The sequence below is a fragment of the Tinamus guttatus genome, unplaced genomic scaffold, assembly GCF_059628265.1.
Source record: "Tinamus guttatus ecotype Peru unplaced genomic scaffold, ASM5962826v1 Tinamus_guttatus_pri_ptg000463l, whole genome shotgun sequence".
Taxonomy (NCBI): domain Eukaryota; kingdom Metazoa; phylum Chordata; class Aves; order Tinamiformes; family Tinamidae; genus Tinamus; species Tinamus guttatus.
In genome coordinates, this window is record NW_028288997.1 from 42349 (window position 1) to 66393 (window position 24045).

At 54.6% G+C, this 24045-nt stretch overlaps 1 protein-coding gene across 1 annotated transcript in view; it reads left to right on the plus strand.

The window, feature by feature from the left end:
* LOC104568297 (KAT8 regulatory NSL complex subunit 1) overlaps nucleotides 1–23801 on the plus strand; it is a 59041-nt gene extending 35240 nt beyond the window's left edge. Inside the window, 13 exon segments of the mRNA XM_088532636.1 lie at nucleotides 4285–4389; nucleotides 8424–8539; nucleotides 9770–9965; nucleotides 12424–12589; nucleotides 16040–16225; nucleotides 16592–16753; nucleotides 17032–17177; nucleotides 19611–19729; nucleotides 20759–20816; nucleotides 21187–21299; nucleotides 22802–23039; nucleotides 23152–23349; nucleotides 23351–23801. Coding sequence (XP_088388762.1) covers nucleotides 4285–4389; nucleotides 8424–8539; nucleotides 9770–9965; nucleotides 12424–12589; nucleotides 16040–16225; nucleotides 16592–16753; nucleotides 17032–17177; nucleotides 19611–19729; nucleotides 20759–20816; nucleotides 21187–21299; nucleotides 22802–23039; nucleotides 23152–23349; nucleotides 23351–23398 — 1851 coding nt within the window. The 3' untranslated portion in view covers nucleotides 23399–23801.
* The last annotated feature ends 244 nt before the right edge of the window (nucleotides 23802–24045 follow it).

Here is a 24045-nt window from a genome sequence, read left to right on the forward strand (position 1 = left end):
TGCTGCAGGGTGGAGCGCGCGTGATGCTGCTGTCCTGCCTCTCATAAAACCCACTGCACAGCTGGGGCTACCTGTTACTTATATAACGTATATAAAATATATATATACGTTTTTACATTGTTTGGTATCCACTGAGCGTAGCTTTTTTTCCCTGGTTCAGTAAGTTAACCCAAAGAGAGCAGCACTTTACAGCCAGTGTTTGAGTATTGAAGGGAGCTGTTGCTTTTGCATGCTTGTTGCTGCTCCCCCCATTCTGGTCTTTCCCTTTTTTATTTGATTTTGTTTTCCTTCCTGTTCTTTCTTTCGGGGAGTAGCTGAAGATACGGGGATAAGGAACGGCACAACAAGAGACTTGCTAGGAAAGGGAGGGGACCGTGGAGGAAGTCAGCGTGAGATACGATCACTCATCACAGGCTCAAAACTGAGTTGGTATCATAATAAAATCTGTTTCTAGGTGCTGACCTTCCGCAGTAGAAGGTTTTTTCCAAACTTCCTCTTGGATAGCGTGAGAATGGAGGAGAGCAGAGAAGGGATGAGGAAGGAACTCTTATCAGGACTTCTCTGCTCAGGCATGTGAAGCTGAATGTGAGGCCTGGGAGGGAGGAATGTCTGGAGTTTTAAGCAAGAAGTTGTGATATTGCATCATTTTATAGATCTTCGGGAATTCAGAATCCGGCAAACGCTTTTCTCAGGCTGTACAGGGGGAATGATGAGGAGAGACTTCCAGGCAGGTAGAAGAGCACAGGCAGGGGAGGAAAACTCTCATCTTTTATGCAGCTATGTAGAAAAACAGGCTAATTGAGTGACTAACTGCTATAAATGACTAGGTGGAAGAACACGGCTTACTGAGTGGAATACATTATTGAGATTAGAGGAAAAGGTTTCTCAAAATTGGTCTGTATGTCAAATTAGTGAACCACTTTCAGAAAGGTTCTTCTCTCTTTTGTCCTAGGAAAGCAGATCTTGCAAGGTGGTTCCTAAGTATAAAATGCAAAGTTGTTACCCCTGCTGCAAACTGCTTGTTGTGGTTTAAGAACTGGCAGGTATCAGTACGAAACCTTCACTGGAAGGTGGAGATGGGGTTTAGGTCACCAGATGGACCGAGGTGATGGGAAATCATACACTTTCTCTTCAGAAGAGAATTGATGTGGCAAGATTTCTATGAATTTCTTCCCTCTCTGGATAACGGCGGACGTGATTTCTTCAGATCCTGAAAAGCAGATGTGCCCCCGAGTGGTGACAGATCCGCAAATGCTGAGATATTTTTGTCGTGAATGAAGAATGATGGAGAAGTATTTGAAGCTTTCAAGCATCAGTTTTCTCTTAATGTATGAGCTGTTCTGATGCTCGATAGGGGAAGGACCATCCATGATTATAAAGGAAAAATCTTAAAACCTGAGCATTGTGTCATAGTGTTAGTTTTCAAATACCGTTTATTTCCTCCTGCCTCTGTTCTTCAATGAAGCACAAAATTGCTCCAGGCATTTAGATGTTAAAAAGTAATGAGAAAAAATAAATCCCCCATCTAATGCTTTAGTGCTTTCACCGGTGGATATGACAGCTTGGCAGATGTATGAAATGGCCTGATAATGTCTGCAAGCATCCCAGATGTTTTTATCTAAGGCTATAGTCGCTAGGTCTGAAAGGAAAACATCGCTGTGTTGTGTCAAAGTTGAGAAGCTCTCTGAGGTTTCAGCAAACAGGATGTTCACCTCTTTGGACCAGCTCAAACACGAGCTCCTCGGCAAGTTTTCAAACAAGAACTCCTCAACGAGAATACCCAAATTGAAGATGCAGTTTTACAGCAGTAGCTGAAGAGTTCAGCTGTTCAGGGTGGATGTCAAATAGCTCCTCATTCTGATAGTGCTTCATGGAGACCCCCACTTGCGCCCAGCTGTTGTGTCGATGTCATTGAGCTCAAGGATGCCGGGTAAAATATCTTCTGTTTTCATCAATGAAGACCTCGGAGAAAGGTAAAAAAGCAACTAGGGGCAGATAGAAAAGATGAAGAGAGATTTCAATGACCTGAGTCTTTTTGGAATGGGTTTGACTTTGAACTGTGCAAGGGCAACAGCTGGAGAAGCTGGAGACACCGTGGTTTTTTTCCAAACAGCATTGACTCTGGATTACTTGTAGCAAGGACAAAATATAACGAGGTTAAAGTGTGACTGCTGGAGGAGTTTAAGCTGCTGCTTAATTTTTTAAATTACATTTACGTGGTGAGATTTACATGGCAGCATACCCTTGCAGGTAAGACATGTTGCTTGTCAAGATAAAATGATGTCAGGCCAAGGGGATTGCAAACAAGGATCTGTTTTGAAGGTACGCTCTGGTGCTCAGTGTCCGAGCTGGAATTGTGTTTCCAAGCACGTTTGGATCAGCTTGGTTGGAACCTGCTAAGATGTGAAGGAAAACAACAATTAAGGGAGCGTGCGTTGAGTGTTGCTTGTGGAGTTTGCTGACATTTACACCCGCGAGCTGTTGTGCTTCCTGCTCCACGTTGGTTGGAAGAGCGTGTCCGCTTACCCTGGGGACTGGATGTCCATGATGGCAACATGGGGCTTTTGTTTCTTCTCACAAATGTCCTTTCTTGGGACTTTCTTTGAGATGAGGTGGCTTGATGCTGGCACCCCCCACCACGCAGCGTCCTTGCGCCTCCCTGACCGTGGGTGGCAGGGCAGTGAGCAGAGCTGTCCTCTCTCCTTATGACTTTCCTTCTTGCACAGCTGAAATAAGGGGGGAAACGAAGACTGGAGGCTCGAGGAGGAGTTTTTGTGTAGAGACTGGAGCTGCTTGGAGCTGAAGCTGTTTGTTTGCACGTCACTTCTGTTTGTTTGCACGTCACTTCTGGAGACCCGGGTCCAGCTTGTGCCTGGAGCGAGAAGGGGCCTTCCCTCTTCTTGCAGTCACATCCCTCTGTGTTAGCGACCGCATGGAGAACCACTGGGAGTTAAAAAACAAAAAAAACTCAGGATGGGAAGAGTGGAAAAAGAGCTGGGAGGAGCCTCGTGCTGGGGGCGTTTGCAGCAGGCGTCACACGAGCGGCTCCTCTTCCAATCTGCGCTCGGATGTGCCGGGCGTTGGGCGCAGGAATCGCTGCCACCGGCGCGGGGAGGAGCCGCCGCTCTGCGGGATGAGCTCTCCAGCACCGCGTGTTGGTGAAGGGACGAACTTCTAAACAAATCCTCACGGTGTTTGGAAGCAATTCCGGCTCTTCCCTGAGGCGCAGAGCCAGCTCCCTTCATCCTCCAGCCTTTCAGCCGCTTTTCCCTATTTGCCAGTTTTGTGCCAGTTGTCCCCTGTACTCGGCACCCAGCGAGGACCAAGCTCTCCCCTGCTGAAGCCTGGTCTCCAGAAGCAGGAGCAGAACGTGGTGGCTTCTGGACACGGATTTTCAAGAGTGCAGGAAAAACAGCACTATTTGCTTGTGCTCTCAGCCCTTCTCATCTACTGAATGTCCTTCTGGGCTCTCAGGAAACTGCAGAAACTCGTCACTGTACTTATTTTAGAAGCTAGCTATTTCCTAGTTGCTGCTTGCTTGCTAGCTATTTCCTAGAAACTGCTGTTTGACTGCTCCTAAATAAAGCAGCCCTGAAGAATGGGCTGCCGGGGTGTTTCTCGACAGCCACTATCTGCTGTAGAAAGATCCGCCACACAAGACACGTCAGCGGCCCGAGCCCTTGACGTCTGCGCTAAGGCGGGCGCTGCCTCTCGCTGAGCTTCCCCGGCGGCCGTGGCACGAACAGGATGACACGTGTGAAGGGTGACAAAGCGGCGCTTTGCCCCCTGCTTCGTCCCGCTGGGTTTATAGCACTTACGGAAGGTGTTTTCTGCCCTTTGGGAGTTTTGTGAATATCACTTGTTTGAAAACGCCGCTCTGAGCTCCGAGTTTGGCCGCGCAGTTTTGGCGCTGGCTCCACGCGGTTGGCCTGGCCGCGGCGGCGCGTCGCGCTTTGTGTTACCAACACAGCCGTTTCCCGCTCCGCGCGGCACCGGGATGAGCCGCACCTCCCGTGTGGAGAGCGCTTGGGAAGCGGGGAAAGGGGTGGGCAGGGAATAGGCAGCCGTGGTGCAGCAGGGCTGCTGCTTGGGATCTGGCTTCAGCCTGGCCTTCCCCTTGGAAGTTCAGCCTCGGCGTCAGGGATTCGGCCTGACATCACGTGTGCAGAACGGGGAGCGCGAGCTCTGCTGCGTGGCACTTTGCGTTGCTGGCAAGCGCCGGGCGCGCAGCTCCCCTGGTGAGCCCAAGGAGTCTCCGGTTAATCCCTCTTCCCTCTTTTTCAGGGGCTCATAGTCCTCGGTGAAGCATCGCCCCCCGATCCTGCGGTAGATGACGCGTCCCGTCCTCTTAGTGCTGAAGTTAAGCTGGAGCCTGGGGCTGAGCGGCTGGTAAGTGCCAGCAGCAGAGGTGACTCTGCCCAGATGTGTCACATTCGTGTCATACCTGGGTCCGAGTGCCCTCTGTGGTCGGGAAGGTGGAGAGAAACACCAGGAATGTGACACCTCGCTCCATGGGGATTGCAGGGCGGTCGGGCTGCCTCGGTTGCCTCCTCCCGGGTTGCTTGGGAAAAGGGTTATGAACGATTTAAGCACCTTTTAGACCAGGGTTCCTTGGGGTGCCTTTGTGATACTCATTGCATTTTACAAAGCGTAAAAATCCTAACTAATTCTTTCCCCTCTAGCAAAATCACCTCAAACTGCACAATTAGCAAAGGCTTCTAAAGACGTAGCTATTAATATCTGCCTGAGTTTTACCCCTTAGAAAGGCAACTAATGATCTCGGTGAGATGTACTGCAAACTATATGGAGTGCCAGGTACTTATTATTTAATGCAGAAATGTAGGGCACGGAGTAATGGCTTGATCGCGCTGTTCCGTCTGGCTGTGATTACTTTTCATCCTGTGGGACGCATATACGTGTGAAAATGGAGGATTCTGAGGTTGCAGCAGGAGGAGAAGGGTGGTCCTCGCCGTGCAGGGCGCCTGCTGCCTCATCCTGCTGCAGCACTTGGAGAGAAGGGGAGTTTTGTTGCAAGAAGTACCAGCATCATGGGCCAAAATTCAACGTAGTTGCTGTAGTTAAAAAATATATGTGTAATAAAAAGGTAGAGATACCATATACTTCATTTTCTTCTGTTGTGGGTAAGCTCTGTCAGAGTTCTGCTGCTCAACAATAATGGGAAATACTGTGAAATTATTAGTACTGCTGGACTGCAGGCACCGACAGAGGCAACTGCAGTGAAATGTCTCCTTGTTTGACGTGGGCTTTCGGATGTGCGTTTGGACGTTGGGAGTTGAGGTCTTTAATTAGCAGATTAGCTCAGCCCCCAAACTCGGCTCTGTAACTCAGTGCAATGAGCAGGTTGCTCTGCCGACTGCAAGAGTCGATTGCGCTTGGGATCAAACCGGAGCCGCGCTGGAAGAGCGGCGGGAGGCCGGGAGCAGCGGGGATGCCGGCAGCCCTTGCAGATCGCCGTGGAAGTGCAGGCATTACGCAGCGTCTGGCTCGGGGGAACGCCGGCGGCGGCCTCGCGTCGCGTTTTAACCCCAGAAGTGCTCAGACAGTGAAAAACCACCGTGGCAGCATCCTCTGATCCTCTTCAGAGACCGTAAGCTCCTTCAGTGAAGAGCTGGCTGTTGCTGAGAGCTAATCTGCAAATAGCAGACTGATAGCGGAGATAAATAATCACGTTTGCTCATGATAGGGAGAAAATCTTGTTTCTTACGTATTTGTTGAAATCGGGATGTTTATCCGACACAAGGCTAGTTTCAGGGTCTGCAGGAGGAAGGACCGTGTCCTTTTGACTTTGACCCTACACCTGCGAGACGTTTTCCATAAATGCCTGCGATGAAGCAGAACATTTCCAGCGTGCAGTCCGCGCCACGCTGCTACCTGGCCCCTTCTGTATCAATACCCCTGCAGCTGCTCTAGCTGCTTCGGAGGGTAATTGCTCCTGACGTGGATTTCTTTCTTTAATTCCCTTTCCGCGCGTGGCAGCCGGTAGCGCGAGTGCGTAGCCCTGGGCGGGAGGTGTCAGCCCGGGAAGCGCTGCCTGGGGCTGCCTTGGCTCCCACGGGAGCGTTTGCCCTAAATCCACCTTGCTCAGGCGTGTCGGGGTGTCGCATCAAAGGTCTGATCCACTCGGAGCCGGGTTGAGTCCGGAGACCGTGGCTGTCACAATCGGATCTTGCTGGAAGGGTCTCCACCGTGGGCCTCTTCCGTGCCTTGAGTTTGACTTTTTCTCTCCTCGGAGCAAAACAGGAGAGGAGGGAGGTGCTGTGATGTAGGATAACGGGAGCGAATCCATCACGGCTCATTCCCGGCTCTCGGCTGCTTGGATCTCGTCCGCTCCTAGGCATCTCCCCCGGCTGGAGCGCTGCGGAGAGTTGTAATCCGCAATACGTGTCCGAAGGCATTGGCTCGACCTGCGGAGTGTGCTTGGTAATCCCTAGGAGGAATTAATTACAGCATCAGGGAAGGGCTTTATGAAGAAGACCTAGAAATGTCTGTTGTCAGCACTCGGTTCAGAACTGCAGGCTCAGGGGGTGAATAATTTTTTTTTTTTTTTTCTGCCTGACGATGGGAGTATGTGAAGCCCTGAAGAAATAATAGCCCAGCTGTTGCTACCTGTTCATTATTTGATACCTGCTGCTGAGCTTGAAATTCTTAATAACGACGAGAGAAGCTGTTGATGCTGCTTCCTGGTCGGACTTTCCTCTGCGTTTGGGGTTTTGGTGCTGGGCGAAATTCTGCACGAGATGGGGTAGGATCCCGGAGGCCTTCCCGGGGTTGAGCCCTGACCTGAACTTTGTCTCCTCTCAAAGTCTAGAGATCACAAAGACCTGGACTTTCAGACCCAAACACACCCAAAATGTGGAGCGCTTGGCATCCTGCCCACCCATCCCGTTAGGAACAATCCCTATCCAGAGCGAGTGGATGAGCCTGGAACGCCTCTGATAAAACCAGCTTTGGATTGACGTTTTCCAGCTCCTCCTCAGGAAGGAGGAGGTCGTCCGGGGTTCCTGGCTTGAATAATCAAGCCCAAGTTCCTGGAGAAGCCGTTCCTCCTCTAAGGCCCTTTCTGGAGAAGAAAATAAATACCCTGTTTCAAAAGAGCTTATGAGTCATGCGTCCCGCCCTCCTGAACCGAGCGTGCCTCCGAAGGAGCCCTCGTGACTGCCGAGCCTGCCAAGCCTCTGGAAAGCAGAGGGAAAAGGGGCAGCCCTCGCGTGGCCGCGGCCTCCTCGGGGCTCCCTCATCCGCAGCGCTGCCTCCCAAATCCCCCGCGCAGCCGGGGCCGGCGCCGCCGCCTCCGGGAGAAACATCCCCGTGGCGGCCCCGAGGAGCCAGGAGAGCCCTCAAAGGGGCAACGGGCAGAAGGGCTCCGCGTTGTCCTGAGCTGCTCGTCCCCGAGCCCGGCCCTGCCTCACGCCACTGCAAACAGTTAGTCCCAGGGCCTGGGTTTTCGCTCGTTGATTTGAGTCCCTGGGACTAACTGTTTGCAGGATCTGGGGTAGGGGACAAAAGGGACTGGCTGACAGGCTCCCAAATAGCTCGGTCAGGCTTTTGTTTCTGTCCTTTCGGGCAGTGCTTGAGGCGCATTGCGAGCAGGGAGAGATCCCGCTGGAGAGGCCTTGGCAGGAGCCAGGAGGAGGTGGTGCAAAAAGAGGGTTGAAGGAAGAAATGAGGTTTAGCCACACAGACACTGTCACAGTGTCACTCACCAGGGAGCAAGAAGGTTGGCCTGTGTTTCAGACTGAGAGGAGGAGGGGTGTGTTTCTTTAGCTTAGATTTTTATTTATTTTTCACTGAGAAAGGTCTTTCCACCAAACAGCTTTGGTTTTACAGGATTGGCTTGTTTAGATGCAAAAACTTAGCTGAATACTGATTTAAAATCCTTGAAAAAAGCCCTATTTGGACCATGTTTGCACAGGTTACTTAGGCCTTGTTTCAAATACAAATTCAGGTTTGCAAGTCTGGTCTCTGCTCCCTTCCCTCCCTCCTGGCTGCGAAGCTCCTGTGCGCAGCGCAGAGCATCACACTTGAGAGGCAGCCTGCGAGGCTTACAGGTGCTTTTGAACTTCACTGCACTATTGAGACATCCTAAAATCTCCTTCAAGGCCTCCCTGCTGGGTTTGCTTTGTTGTTGGCAGCTGCGTGTTCCGTGCTTCATGGTGGTTACCTGAGGGGAACTGAAATTAGGTGGCAAAACGCTGTGTGGATCCATCCACTTCCCAGAGCTGCTGGCTCTGAAGTCCTCACACCCCCAGTCCCCTCTTCCCCCACTGACTTCTGAACCCTTGGTCAGAAACTGTGCGTGGAAACCATCCCCCTGGTGCAGAATCTTCAGCTTGAAATTGGGGACGAGGAAGTTGTGTCCGTTCAGGAGCTTATTTGTTATGATCTTTCTCATCCTTCTTTAGGGCATCTCTGGATCCCAGCCATTGGAGAATCTGGGTGTTTCTGCTGCAAATATTCCTGAATCCCATCCCGCCAAGCCCTGTGGAGCACCGAGACCCGTCAATGGAGTTATTAACACGTAAGGGTCTTGCGTGTCGTGGAAAGATAACTTGCTGGTTGGTAATAACTGGGTTGGTAACTATTTTAAGTGATTTCTTTCTGAAAAAGTGGATGCCACTGCTTGTTTCAGTGGCAGAAGCTGGAAGCTGTCTTGGAGGAGGCTGCTTGCATGAAGTTTTGTGCTGCATTGTTTTTCTGAAAATGGTACTAAACTAAATCATATTTCAACGAACAAGCTGTGCAGAATACCATGCAGTGACCATTTCTTTACGGGTATTTTTAATAGCCATGCAAATTGTATGATTCAAAGGTACTAGAAGGCTGCTTGCAATCATTCTATAAAATATCTGTAACCACTGACCCACCTCTCCAGGAATGCTGAGGAACCTAGATCCCATTGATTTCAGTGGGAATAAATTTCTTTAATTTACTTATTCCTCCAGGTGGTTTTAGTTAAGAAAAGTTTTTTTTTTTAAGTGGGTAAATAAAAACAAGTGAAAAATTCTCCTGCTCTGCAGGGTTTCAGAGCAAAACCCCTGCCAGACCCTGCACCCGGAGTGCTTTGAAGTTCTGCTGGTGCTGCTGCCGCGACGGCTGCATCCGCTCTGCGGGCCGGGCTGCTGCAGCGGCGCAGGGCGCGCGGCGCAGCGAGCACCAGTGCTGCAGCTGAAACGCTGCAGGCTGCGACAGAGCCCCGTGCACGCCCAGAGCCTTTCAACTAGAGAGCCTCAGACCACAGGGCTTTCATGTTTTGCATTTTTAGATACGAAACACTTGTAAAATACACATGAAAAGGCTCTGGACGGGGAGCCGTGCTGGGATTTAGGAGGTGGCAAAGGGCGTTGATAGCGCGGTGGGGCAGGGTTGGTGCTTGTGGACAGGAAACCTCAGCCTCTGTGAAACAGAAAGGTTAGCATGGACATTGCAGGACCTGAGTACTAATCTGAAGCAACTTGGCATCTAGGTTACATGGTGTGTTATTTTGGGGAGGCTGAATTCTAGGATCAAAGCTTTCGGGGCAAGCGTGAGGCCAAACAGGGTTTTGAGAGGTGGGAGAGCACGTGGAAAGTGCCCCAAAATAAAACTAGCATTAGAGGTGGCTTAATAAAACCATTTCCTGGTGAAACTCTGGGGCTTTTAATCTCACTGCTTAGACTTTTTCTGAACTGTGAACCTGTTTGGCGTTGCTGCCTGACGCAGGACGGCTGAATGAATAAAAGCATCTTTAACCCCTCCTGTTCTTGGGCAGTCTGCAGCCTGGCCTGGCAGAACACGCTCAGGGAGACGGCCCGGAGGCCGAGGAGCTCTTGCATAAAAAGCAACGACTGACCATGGCTTCCTCGTCTTTGGACGGAACGTGCGTAGCGGCGCGCACGCGCCCGGTCCTGAGCTGCAAGAAGCGACGGCTTGTTCGACCGAGCAGCATAATGCCCCTTTCCAAAAAGGTTAGTACTGCTGGTTTTTTTTCCCCTCCTTCCATGGGTTTTCTTTGCTGTATATATCAAAAGCTCCACACCCAGCAGCCTTGCTGACACATTAATGCAATGCTTTTGCTCTTTGCATGTAGTAGTCTCCTTGCTTTGGGAAGGTTTGTGGCAATTAAGAGAATGGCTCAGGCTTTTGCTTTTTTAATTAAAAACATAATTTTCCTAATTCTTTTATTAAAAAGAAAGTGGGAAGTGGAGGGCTGTGAAGTTTCATGGGCTGTTGGAGAAGCAAAGGAGAAGTTTTAATCTGTTGAGAAGACTTCAGTCAGTTATCACCGCAGAGGGAAGATGCTGAGTTTAGAGACAGGGGAATTTCTTTTTTAAAACCAACCACCCTGAGCATCTTCTTCAGTATCTTAGTAAAATCTGCGCAGATTGAGCAAAACTTTGGAAAGTCAAGTGTGAAAGTCAATATTGAGCAGCAGAACAGCACAGACCCAGGAACTCGCTGCTACTTGCTCAAAGAAAGACTGCGGAGGGATTAGTCTGCCAGTGCTAGAGCCTGAGAGAGAAGGCCCAAAAGCAACGTTTTGATCAGCACGATGGATTCTTGCTCAGCTGAGTTAGTTCAGAACTGCAAACGGAAAGGAATTAGTCTGGGTATTTCCAGTTATGCTCTGCAGTGAGCACTTGCAAGAGCATCAGTGATTTGGAAGATTATGAAATATCCCATAGGAAGTGCTGACTTGTGCCCTGTTCGAGGAAGGGGCTGCTAATTGTCTCTTAGCTCTTGCCTATCTTGGTGAAATCCATTAAAAAATCAGGGTTCAGAAGAGATTCCAGAGGTTCCTGGTTCCAAAGGAGGGAAGATGTGCCCGATAGCACACCTTGGAGAGCTCCCTGCTCAAATAGCCATCGCCCATAACTGTGTGTAGTGCTGACCGAGCATGAATACAGTCTCATTCACAGTCATTTAGGTTGGGACAAGATGTGTGATCTTGTGCAACAGGCCTGGCAGTGTCCTGTGGTCACCTGCAGCCCTGCTGTGCCCCCAAACACACTGCTTGGTCGCTGCACCGCGCCAGGCTGTCCGTCTGAGCCTCCTTAGACGAGCCCTTTTGGCACTTACTAGTCTTTTTTTCAGAGAGCAGAACCAAGCAAGCCAAATTGTCTAGTACAAGCTGCCCTTCCTTGTTATTTGAAGTCCTTCCCCGTGGTCCAAGTCCTGGTATAACTTGATTACCCCCATTCTTCCCTCCAGTAGCTCTCCCCATATTTCAGAAGTTCATATGATAACTCCTAATCCAGCCATCCCTACACTAAGCAAACACAAGTCTGCTGGTTTTTCCATGGAGGTCCAGTTTCCTGGAACTTGTAGCTTTCCTCTGGATTCTCCCCCATTCAGTCCATATATTTCTTGAAACACGCAGCCAAAAGTGGGTGCAGCCCTCCAGCTTACACATTACTAATGCCAAGCAGGATGGAAGAATTACCTCATGAGTCTTGCAGAGCCATCCTGTTTATGAAGCCCTCTGGGGCATTAATTCTCAGTAATAGTGTGACACTGCTGATTCACGCTGCTTTTCTGATCCAGAGCAACCACCAGATCCTCTCTGCAGAGCTGCTGCTCATTTAGCTCTTCCCCTTCCTTCACCAGTCACCAGAGTGTGTCTGCCAACACACAGCTGGTTGCATTTGCCCTTACTGAATTAGGTTCGGGTTATTTTAGATTTTTTTTATGATTTGTAACAATAACTGGGATCCTAACCTTTTCCTTCAAGGTGCTCACAACCCTCCCCTGTTCTAGTGTTATCTGCAGGTTTGAATGAGGGAAGAGATAATATCTTAGAGTTATTAAGGGGAATAATACTAGGCTTAAAACAGACTTTTAGAGGATCCAATTTGATATATCCTTCCATTTTGACAGTCAGTCATTGGTTAACTGTCTCTGTACAGTTTTTACACCGAGTCATGTATCTGCGCTACCATCATTTCATATATATATATTAAAAAAGGAAGTCCATAAAAGTCTATAAATCTGTGAATTGAAAGTCCATCTCTTGGTTTAAAAGAAAAACACAAGATTGAAAAACACTCTTCTTCAGTCTGCAGAGATGTCCCTGTCAGTGTCAGGCCTTGGTGCAATGAGAGCTCTCAGACTTGTCTGGACTAGAGAGGGGCTTTTCTCCTCTCTGGCAGCTGAATTGTGCTGCCTCGTGGGTTTTAAAACGAAGTCTTCAGTCTGGTTTAATGTTTTTAGTCAAATTTTGTAGATGTTAAATCAAGTTTGTGCTGGTGAGGACTAGTTTTCAATTGTGCTTTCTGAGCGGAAAGCATCCTGTTTTGAGTCCAGACTAAATCAATATTTTCTACACGATATTAAAAAATCAGGATTTTTCTTAAGAGCTGTCAGAAATGTATGAGGAGAGCCCCGAGAGACCTCTGATACGTGGGAATTTCTTTCTCCCCTCCGTAGATCCATCGTAACAGCCTGGCGCGATGTAGCTGCGACGTGAACCCTTCCTGTGCCCTCTGCGGCACTCGGAGCTCCACGACGCTGGAAATCCAGTACGATGCCCCCCTGCTGGAGCGCCTCTCCCAGCTGGACTCATGCATTCATCCTGTCCTCTCATTCCCTGACGGTGAGTACGTGCAGCCCCGCTCGCAGAGCTGCAAGGGGGGATTGCAGAACTGGCTCTGGGCGCTGAGGATCTGCAGTGCCCGGGCACGCTTTGGAGCCTGCTCCCCCAAACCGGCGCGTCCGTCTCTCATCGGCTTCCAGGGGAGGTGCAAATCTGCTCAATACAGTCACTATGACCAGATTTGTCCATGGTTTGAGGAGCGTGGCATTTAGAGGAGTAAGTGTCTGCTTGAGGGAAAGCGATGGACTTGCCGTGTGCGCTGCTCCCAACGCGCTCGAGACGGGAACGCGCCCCCGGAGCGCGGAGCAGGGCGGGATGCCTGGCAGTCTGTACCGGGCTCGAGTCCTGGGCTGATGTCCATGTCATTGCAAACCACATCTGGGAAACAGTTGGTTCCACAGAGTTAGTTTATTTGCACAAAATTACTTGTGGACTGGTTCAGGTTGCAGAAAGCTTCTGTGGGATTTGTAAGTGACCGTACGTAGGTCGGAGGGCACAGGAAGAAGAGATGTTTCCATTAGGAGCTTCGTTTCCCTGTGTTATGCTTTCAAGGTCAGTCATCGCTAAGAGCAATAACTAACCCACCCTGTACTGTGGGACACTCCCGGACTTAGCAGATAGGGAGCTTTCCCAAGGGCACGGTGGCAGTAATTTCCAGTATTTTTTGCTTCCTGAGCTGCCAATTTCAAAACAAGCCTGTTCTTTGACCAAAAACGGTTGCTGTGCATGAGATGAATTTGCTGTCCATCTGTCATCTCTTCCCTCTGTTCATAAAATACAAGACCACGGATGGGCAGGAATTGGCACTTTCGGCAGAAGAGCTAAGAAGCAAATAGATCACAGCAGCTGCAACTGCCCTCTTTGGCAGGAGGTGGTAAACCCTGGCCGATGACGCCGCGAGCGGAGCGGGCGCCTTCCCCTCGCCCCGGGACATCAAGTGGTTGGTTCTGGCCGAGGTGCTGGGCTCGGCTGTAGACACTGGGGTTTGGTCACCAGCTTCTCGTGGACTTTCTGCTGCGGTAGGAAGTGCACAGAGGGCTGGGGCTTCAGCTTCTCACTCTCTATAACAGGCCCAGCCACCTGACCTCCTTCCCCAGCAGCATGGTAAAGCAGACTGAGCTGGTGAATTGAGTGCTATTCTAAAAACAAAGTCCACCTCCCCATACGAGCTGTGTTAATGAGTGCTAAAGGAGCTGAAATTTCTTCTTCAGGAGCTCAGTGTGTCATTTCCTGGTTTCACAGTGATTATCATCTTCTGTCAGCAGTGTTAAATTAATATTGCAGGAAGCAGCGGAGAAGAAACCCGTTACATGTGCAGTTAGTCATGGCCAGCAGGCAGAGAACCTCATCCAGCCCTCGAGATGCCCCGTCCTTAGGTCAGCTGCAGCCAGTGAATGTCTTCAAGGATCTGCATGAGATGAAGAAGCAGGGTTTTGAAGCCACCTTTGAAGGCCCCAAAACGATGCAGATCGGCTGGGGTGGTGGGCAGAGGTCCAGCTGGGGCTTCCTGGAGGAGCGTGGATGGAGCTGAGCCGTGAGCGTGTGCTGACTGGAGCTTCGAGCCCGGGAGCCGGGGCTCTCGGTGCCCTGTGCCGAGGGCAGGATTGCCAGGTGCCGCAGGAAGCAGGAGATGGTTTCTTCCCCCGGCGAGCGGGCCCGCGCGCCGCGGCCTCCACCCCGCTGCCGCTGCGCTGCATTCAGCGCTTTGTTGCCGGCCGTTCTGTTTGCGTCTCGTTTCCAGCCGGGCGGTTGCAGCTGATGTAATAACCGTGAGGGCAGGATGGGGACCGGGGCTCCGTGCGGCTGCCACCTGCCGGTCCCCGGGAGCCCCGCAGCGCCCGGGGAGGAGGAGGAGGAGGAGGAAGAGGAGGAGGCTGGTGTCGCTTCCTTGCCAGCCTCTGCTGCGAGCAGTGCTGATAGGGCAGGGAAGGAAGCAGCAGAGGATGTTCTCCGAACACGGATTGTCTTGCGTTCTTTCTGTCTTCGGCAGACGTGTGGGCTGCTGTGGAGGGGGTGGCTTTCTGCAGAAGGCCAAGCTTAGCCAAGCGTTGAGGCAGCGTTCGGAAGGTGGGAGCACCGCAGCGTCCCCGTCCCGCAGCCAAAGGAGCCGGCTGCACCCAGCGGAGCAGGAGCGGGGCCTGCAGAGCTCCCCGGCCCCGGGCGAACCCGGACACGACCCATGGACACGCTCTCGCCGCAGCTCTCGGCTTCTCCCTGCGCTTGAAGCTCCCCCCGGTGACAGCAGCAGCTTCCAGGCTGTGCTCGGCAGCAGTCGCTGCCCTCTGCCTGTCCCAGCTCTGCTGGGCCTTTCCAGTCCCTGGATTTGGTGGGGAATTTTGAAGGTGTTCAAATATGCGCAGCTGAGACTCCTGATAGGGCTCAGAAACTTTTCAGGTTGCTCTCTGAGATTATCTAGATACAGTTTGTAAATCCCACAGCAGTTTGCCTTGATGTTCCCCCTGCAAGCGCAGGGCTTTGAGGGCACCTTGTGCCCAAGCAGGGCCTGGGAAGGTTCCTCTCGGAGCAGAGTGGCATCAAAGCCTTGTGGAAACGTCCTGGGATCTCCCTGGCTGTACTGGGGTGGTTCTTCCCACTGCTTTACTCGGGGTGGCAGCTGGAGCTCGCGGGAGGCTCCGTGCCGGCCGCTGCATGGGGCGTCTCCCAGCACGTGCTGCTGCATGGTGGTCTTGAGGGTCAAGAGAAACTTGTCTCAGCAGCTCTCTTGTTAACCCTGAGGTTTATTTTATTTTATTTTATTTTATTTATTTCTATTTTTATTTTGTTTTATTTTGATTTGTGAGCTAGGATTTGGCCCCCAGAGGCATAACACAGGTCCTGGAGGAGACTTCAGCAACAGTATTTGATGGTCAAACCTGAAGTTTAAGGCTCTGAGTGCAAAAGGAAAGCTTTGTGGGACTGCTGAGGCTGCAGTAGTTTGCTGGTCCACTTCATGGTTGTCATAGCTTACCCTATAGCTTAGACTATCCGCTCCAGAAAAAACACGGAATAATCTCATGAACGTTCCAGCTTTCCGTTGAGGGCAGGAGGGCAGAGGAGGACGGAGCTTGGGGGAACTGGAGCTAGAGGAACGAGGGCCAAAGCAGTGTCTGAATATCCCAGGAGAACAGCACACGTGTGCTATCCTTGAGGAGCACGAGGAGGAGGGATAAATAGGAGCAGGCACCGCTGGAGCGTGTGACAAGGGGAAGGTGCCCAAGGACGGGGTCTGGGTGAGGATGTCGCTCTGCTCCTTCACTTGCGGAGCCCAAGAGCTGAGTCTGGAGCTGCAGGGATCCCTCAGCGGGAGGATGGCGGGCCTGGCTTTCAGGGGGACTGTCTCCTCGTTTGCTGAGGGCTGCCCTTCCTGGGGACGGGGAGGTGATTGTGGCACCACCGTTTTCTGGTGCAAACGCGGTGAATTTGAGCATCGTGTTCCCTGTCCTTCTGCAGATGTGCCGACAAGCCTGCACTTCCAGAGCATGTTGAAATCTCAGTGGCAGAACAAACCCTATGAGAAAATTAAAGCTCCCAAAAAGCTCTCGCTCAAGCACAGAGCCCCCATGCCGACCAGCAGCCTGTCTGACCCTGCTCGCAAGGACCGCCACAAGCTGGTGAACTCATTCTTCACTGCAGCCAGTAAGTCACTTTTCTACCTCATGTATAGAAACATTGACTAGTTTTGCACCCTAAAGCAGGGCAGTCTGGAGGAGAGAGGATGAGAGGCTGTGGTATCACAAGGCTGAAAGTGAAATGTGTGCAGGTTGTGAAGCCCAGGGATTCATAGGGACCTCGTCCTGCTCAGTGTGAGCTTGTCCTGTTCTCCTAGCCCGGGCAGTGCAGCAGCTCGTTCTGCTCTGCCTGCATCTGTCCAGCGCTGCGATGGTGTTGAGCCCGACCTGCCTGGACAGATGGAGCTGGGAAATCCTGCCCGAGTCTCCTGCGCCAACAGAAAGAGAGGTGAAAACAGGCGTTTCATAGCTCTTTCTCTGTTCCCCTCCTCAGAGCGCTCCCATCAAAAAATCCAACCAGACAAGGCACACAGGCTGCCCTTAGACGATTTTACGGCCGTGTCCAAGGCCGAGAGAGCGCCAGAGCGCTCCCTTGTCCAGCCTCCTGCCTGTGACAAAAAGCGCGTGCGAGACTGCTCATCAGAGAGGAGTGAAGGTAGGCTCCCACGGCCAGGTCTCTCGGGGGGAGCTTGGGCTTTGCTGCACATCCAGCCTCTCTCCTCCCGCAGCCGTGGAGCAGGGGCTGCTCCTGGGCTCTGTCCCCGCAGCGGTGCCTCGTGTGCTCTAACCCCTTCTCCCCGCAGGGCCTCACAAGCCGGCGGCTGCCGCAGGCGGAAGACGCTTCTCTTTCACGCAGAGTGGTCCTCACGCTGGCCCTTTCGGTCCCTTGTTGCTAACGTGGCTCTCTTGTTTTCTCCTCCCCTCCTCGGGCAGTGTTGAAGCATCACGCAGACATCGGTGGCCCCAGCTACTTGGCGGCGGCTGCGACCCCCACGCCCCACAGCCCCGTCGCGCGGCAGCTGTCCTCGGAAAGCTCTGCCTCTGCCAGCACCAGCTCCCAGGGCGCCTCCAACGCAGCCGTGAGTATCCCGAGCCCTCGCGCGGAGCCTTGGTTCAGCAGCAAGGCTTGGGAACGCTCCGCGTTCCTCTCGCCCCTGCTGGACCTGTTGTCTCACACTTGGTGGCCTTTTCCTGCTCCGGTTGGGACTGCCGAGGTTTCTGGGCTGCCTGCAGCAAGCCCAGCAGCTGCAGTTACAGTAGACCTGTCTGTTCAGTAGCTGCTGGTCCATGTTCCTGTTCGGAGCAGTCCCCTGGCCTTGCCCCACGTTTGGGTTTGGTTTCTGAGGTTGTCCGGGGGTGCCAGGAAAGGGAGTCGAGCAGCAGCGTTCACATGATAGTGCTCCCACCGAGGTGTCTGTCACCTCGTGACCTCGGTGGCCTTTTCTGTGCGTGGGTACATGGGGCTGGCGACGGAGCCGCAGCGCTGTGGCGGGTTAGTGCTGAGTGACATCTTGGTTGTCACCTGTCCTCAAGCTTCACTAGTTCTGTAACTAGTAGCAGCTTCTGAGACACGCGCAGCCTGCCGGGGTCCTGGAGGGTGACGGGGCTGGGGAGCTCTGTGGGGCTAAAGTCCCAGGTGGGCAGGGGAGTGACTCCCCCTGGGCTCTGGGGTGGATGGAGCGACGTGGCTCCTCCGCCAGACACGTGTCCCCCAGGGCATAGAGCACCCGACGAATCCTGCCTGACCCCTGAGCACCCGGGATGTGCCGCAGGCGCTGGAGCACAGGGATGGGGACGCGGCTCCTCGATGGCAGCAGACGCGAGGAGGTGGAGGCCGTGTGGCCACGGCCGGGCGCCCGCGCGGGCTCCGCTGGAACGCGCCGCTCTGGAGCTGCCAGGACAGGATCCCGGTGTTCCCGGCGATGTCACAGCCGGGGAGGCGACAGGGAGGTTCTCTGCACTGCGTAGGGTTCCGGAGCACCCGAGCAGCATTGGGCACCTGGCTGGGATGTGGGGGAGAGGCCTCCCTCCCTTCTCAGGGATGACCTTTCTTTGTACTTTCCTACACGCCTCCTCCCTTATTTCTGCTTGTTTTTTGAATCTTTTTTTCCTGCTCCTTGGCAAGTCTGTTGTCAATGGCAGGGCAGCATTGATAGCAGTGAGCAGCACCGAGCAGCACTGGGGGGAAATAACGTTCTCCTGCCCTCCGAGATGCCCGCAGGAGGCAGAGGGACTGGGCGCAGCCTTTGCAACCTGCATCCCGCAGGATGGCTCCTGCCTTCCTTCCCTCCCTTTGGGAGACTTCTCTCAGTTCTTACTGGCACCATCTACATTTTTTGTCAGAAAAAAATAAGGTTTTTTGGCTTTCGTGGTTGCGTCTGTTCATTTTGCACCAGGAATAAATGGTTTTCCAGAGGCTGCAGACAGCCGGAGGCTGCAGCTTTGAGGTATGGACCTCTCCATTTGATCTCACGGGAATGTTAATTGTGAAAACCCGACAAGCAAATCTGCTGATCACAAAGACCCAGTGACCTGTTCTGGTCCTAGAAAGCATTTTGTGCTGGTCCAAAAGCCCAGCATGTTTGTAAGTGTGAGGCGGGCTAAAGTCTGAGCCCGATTCTGCAGTAGCTGCTTGTCCCGCAGTTCCTCCTCCTGTCACCCTGCCCTCCTTATTGCTGTCTTCTGTGGCTCCCTGGTGGATTTTGCTCTGGAAATAATGACCCTTACTGGGTGCTGTTGCTCCCCATTCTGCTGGATAGAGCATTACCAAATCCAATCCAAATGTGGTTAAGAAAACCGGGCAAGGTCTCATCACCCAAAGCAGGTTGAGCTCAGCGTAATGCAGGAACACGGCTGCTTTGGGAGCTGCTGTCCAGATTGGATCGGGGAAGGATCTCTGCTGGCTCTTGGATCAGGGGACAGGTCTGGAAGGGGCAGAGTGAGCGAGAAGGGACCTTCTCAGCCCGTGTGGGTGTCGGGGTGCCCAGGGGGTGCTCCCCACGCAGGCCGACCTGTCCCAGCTGTTTGGACCTGCCCAGGTCTATGCCCTGGCCTTCCAGGGCTGCGGAAACCTCGTGCTCACCTGGTCCCATTGGGGGTCTCCCAGCAGGGCAGGGACAAGCTGGAAGACGAGGCCAGGACACAGGGGAAACCGTCCCTGTTCAGCGGCTGGGGCCAGGGAGAGGCTCCGCCGCCGGCCTGGCCGCTGGGCCCGGCGGCTCCCTGGCCTCGAGGCTCCGGCTGCCGCGTCGGAGCGTCCCGGGGCTCCCACCCGCGCGCACAGTGACACGGGGGGACGTCCCGGTGCCGCGGCCACGGCGACTGCCCTGCACTGGTGCCCCCCGCGCGGCCGCAGCGGGGCCCTCGCGCCGGGGTTTGCGCAGCCTTGGTGGCCGGAGGGGACAGCCAAGATGGTGAATGAGGGGCCCCGGTTGGCCCCGCGAGCCGGGGGGTGGACGCAGGGCCTGCTGCTGCCCGAGGGGTCTCATCTTGTTCTCGGCTTTGTTTTACAGCAGCCGAGGAGGAGGAGAGGCGAAAGCTCCTTCGATATCAATAACATCGTCATCCCGATGTCCGTCGCTGCGACCACTCGCGTAGAGAAGCTGCAGTACAAAGAGATCCTCACGCCCAGGTACGGGCTGCTCCCCGCTGCGGCGGGGCTGTCTCTTGCCGAGCTTTGGCCGCGGATTTGGCCGGTTGGAAGTTGGTCTGGCCTGGGTCTTTGCTCCCCATGGCCGCTGCCGGTGAGGAAAGGGACTTTCTTACAGTGAGAGGTCGTCTTTTCTTGGAGAACTGGCTGGGTCATTTCAGGAGGCAGCGCAGGAGGCTGCCCTGCTCAGCCCTGCTTGTCCCCTGCTCCCTTCCAAAGCTGCTGAGGACACCGAGGCCGAGGTCCTGGTGGCCTTCCCGGTTCTGCGCCTGCCTGGGCTGTGTCGCGTGTCCGGGCTGGGCTCACGTCACCAGGCCAGAGAAGGGCACTTGCCCTCGGTCTCGCTGGCAGGAGAGGTGCTCCCGGCCCCGCTGGAGGGAGCGGGAGGAATCCGAGTCCAAGGAGGTGCCGACCCCACTTGGATGTTCCTGGATCGACACCCAGATCCGTTGCTGGTTTTTTGCACCTGAGCACTTGGTGTGAGCCCCGAGTGGGGGCAGCTCCTGCACCCGCTGCCTGGGGTCCAGCCCTGCTCTTCTGCTCTTCTAGTTCCCTTCCTTCCAGCCCTCCCTTTTCCTGGTCCTATTTGCTCTTCCCAGGCCTGGTGCAGCCTGGGGGAGGAAAGGAGCCTGTTGCCAGGCCAGAGGAAGAGGAGGAAGCGCTGCAGGGTCTGCTCTGCTTCCTCCTCCCTTGGCCGGGCCGCTCCGGTCCTGCCCCGCAGTGTGTGAGGGCCAGGACGCGTCTCCCGCACGTCCCTCCTCTGCTTCCACGTGAAGATCTGTTGGAAGTGGAGCAGGGCAGCACAGGCCGCGACGAAAGGGTTGCCTCAGACCCCAGCGCACTATTTTGGTAGCCAAATGGGGCTGTTTGACTCAAAAACAGAGCCCAAACATGTCACTCACAGCAGCAAGGCTTAACGCGTCTCTTTCCTTTGCGAAGAGGCCGCGTGCAGGGCGCGTTGCGGGTCCCGCTGCACGCGGTCGTGCCTGACGCCTCCACCGTGTGTTTCAGCTGGCGCGAGGTCGATATCGGCGCCCTGAAGGCGAGCGGGGACGAGGACGGCGAGGAGGTGAGGCCGGCGCGGGGGGCCGTGGGGCGGCCGCAGGGCACCCTGCGCTCCCGTCCTGGGCCCTGCCCAGCTCCAGCCTGTCCTGGAGGCCGAGCGCGCACGGGCGGTCGCACTGCTGCCGTTCCTGGGCCAGACAAACCAAAGGAATAATTAATAATAATTCAGCCTGCCTGGGAACGGGCTGCTAAGCGACTCCCCCTTGGCTTTGGTTTTTAGTCTCTTCCTAAGTAACTCCAGCTCACTTTAGCAGTGTTCTCCCACAGCACCCGCCATAAACGTTTATTTAAATTCACCTGTAGCCAGTGCTGGGAGAACCGCGCGTCGGTGTGTGCAAAGACGTGACCAAGCCCTGTGCCCGTTGCCTTTGCAGGTTGAGGACTTGTCCGACGCGGCCTTCGCCGCCCGGCACGGCAAGTGCGAGGAGATGGAGCGTGCGCGGTGGCTCTGGAGCACCAGCGTGCCGCCGCAGCGGCGCGGCAGCAGGTACCGTCCCCGGGACGCCCGCAGGGGGTGGCGACGTCCCGGCGCGTTCGGGAGCGTCCGGGCGCCGTTCGCAAGGGCCGACGGCCGGAGCCCACGCGCAGCCTGGGCAGCAGCTGGGGAGCGGCTCAGCAGCGCGGTGGCTCCTGCACGGCCGGTGCGGGGGCTGCGCTGGGAGGCTCCTTCCTCAAGCGCTGTCGCTGCTGGGAAGCCCCAGGGCCTTCGCTCCGCTCAGGCTCCCTGCGCTGGCCCGCGCAAGCCCAGCCGGGATCCTTGACGCGGGAACGGGAGCAGCGGTTCCTCTTCACGTTACCCCCCGGATCATCCCTCCGCTCCGTCGCTCCCGCAGAGTCTGCGTTCAGCTCCGTTTATAGCAGTGTCCCTCCATTCCGTGCATCGCTTGGCGCTTGATTCTCTTTTCTCCAGCATCTCTTTGCGAGGGGTGTCTAGAACTGCCGTTTCCAGCTGTCCATTTCCCAGCGCTGCCTGAGCAGAGGTTCCCCGTCTCCCCCTCGGTTCCCGGTGCTGTTTGTCCTTGGCTTGTTTGTCCTTGTGTTTGGCTTGGGAGAGCCCAAGGTCCTGCAAGAGCCTTCACAAACGCAAACCCAGCACTGGCGGGACTGTGCGTCATCGCTTTCGTCTTGGTGGTTTCGTTGTCACAAATTCCCAATTCTTTCAAGTTTCTTCGGTAGATTCCTTGGGGTTGCTCGAGAAAAGACCATTTTGGTGTTCTAGCCAGATTCTCACGCCCAGCAGCCTTGGACTGTGCCTGCGTTTCGTTAAGGATCTCCTGTGGGGACGTTGTGGGAGAGGCTGTGGGAGGGCCAGGCTCGGGCATCAGGGTGAATTCGGGCTCCGTCTCGGAGGCGCCAGTGAACACTGGGGTCCGGTCAGTTCCTGCAGTGTCTTTCGTTCCCTCCCTCACCTGCTTCGGAGGATCCTCTGCCCCTGGCCCTCCTGCTCTCGCAGGAGGTCTGTGGGGTCTCACAGTTGTTTCTGTGGCAGTTTTATCACTGCGTCTTGGCTCTACACGTCCTGTCTACGCAGAGCCTGGCCGCAGGTGTTGCTGTTTCATTAGTCTGATTGTGGCTGGATTTCCATGTTCTGATGAGCGTTTTGGCCCAGGTGGATTTTGGAACGTGTTCTTCAGCAGTCCTTGATTCCCACTTGCTGCTGAAGCTCATCCTGGAGATTTGTGGAGAGCAGGAGATTTCGCTCAGGCTTTTTTATCTGGGGCCCCTGGACCTGTTGTTTGCGAACCCGTGTGGATTTAATTGCTGGTTCAAATTTGCTGAAGTCCAGGGGTTTTGCCGTGCTGCTCCGACACCCGACTATTGAAATTCCTGTATTATCCGTGTTGTGCGCTCGCTCCGTGGCGCCGCGTGTCACGCGGGTGGTGCAGGCGCTCGGAGAACCTGCTCAGGTGTCCGGTTCCCTGGGTCGTGGCATGGGCGCTGCCAGGGGACGGGGCAGGGGGGACACTCCTGAGCATCCTCCCCTCTCAGGTCTTACAGGTCGACGGACGGACGGACGACCCCTCAGCTGGGGAACCCCTCGACGCCGCAGCCGGCGTCCCCGGACGTGGGCAGCTGCCACGCGCACGCGGAGCTGTCGCACACGTACTCGCCGCGCAGCCCCATCAGCCCCGAGCTGCTCTCCGCCCCCCTCACGCCCCTGTCGCGGGACATGCGGCTCCTGTCCAGCGAGGACACCCGCTGCTCCACGCCCGAGGCCGACGAGCAGGTGGGTGCCCGCCCGGCGCGAAGGCGGCAGCGTCGCCCGTAGCCGCTCCGGCGGCTGCCGCGGCGGGGCCTTCCCGGAGGATGTTCCCTAGCTCCGTGTCTCTTCCCTTTAGGCCGTGCAGCCCTGGGAGCGACGCACCTTCCCGCTGTCGTACGACCCCAGGACAGAGTGCGAGGACCAATGCGACCCCCAAGACCGGTCGTCGCGCTGCACCCGGCGCACGTCGGGCAGCAAATCCTGCCGGGAGCCCGAGGGCCCGTCTGCCTCGTCCCCCGCGGCCGCCCTCAAGAGCCGGCACCCGCTGGCGGCCCCCCTCTGCCTCCTGCTCCACAGCGGTGCCGCGGCCGGCGCACAGATAGAGACGCACGGGGAGACAGCAGCAAAACCAACACACAGAACTAACTCTTGGCATTAAAGCTTCCAAAATCTGCGTTTGATATTCAAACATCCTGCCGGGAATTTTCACAGTTTTTAGTGAATTTAAGGAGTTTAGAAACTGTTTTTCTTTTCTGTTCTTTTTTTTTTTGTTTTTTTTTTTGTTTTTTTTTTCCATGTTTCCTTGTCACACAAAATGAGAGCCCCCAGATTCCTCCCAGCGGAGTGAAGCCTCGGGAGGGAGCAGCCCACCAGGCCCTCTCCCTGTCCTCCCCTCCCCTCTTAGGTGTATAAAACTAGAGCACAGGATTTAGCTGACTAGCGACTTCGGGGATAGATTTTCTCAAGCAAAAGGGTGTCTTTTTCTCTTAACCCTCTGCCCTCCCCTCCCTGAAAGGTTTTAGTGGAGTGAAATTAGTGGTGAAAAGTGATGTCTTGGGATTGCCACCTTCACTGGCTTGTGTGTCTGTCCCCACGGGCGAGGGCTTCTCCTGCCCCGGCTTGGATTCCAGGTGTCCCGCAGGGTGACGCTGGCACCCGCCGTCACCTCCCTCCTCCTCTCCCTGTTCCGGAGCAGCCGTCGGGCTCCAGCCCCCCCATCCCTCAGGGAGCAGGCAGGGCCCCTGGAGCT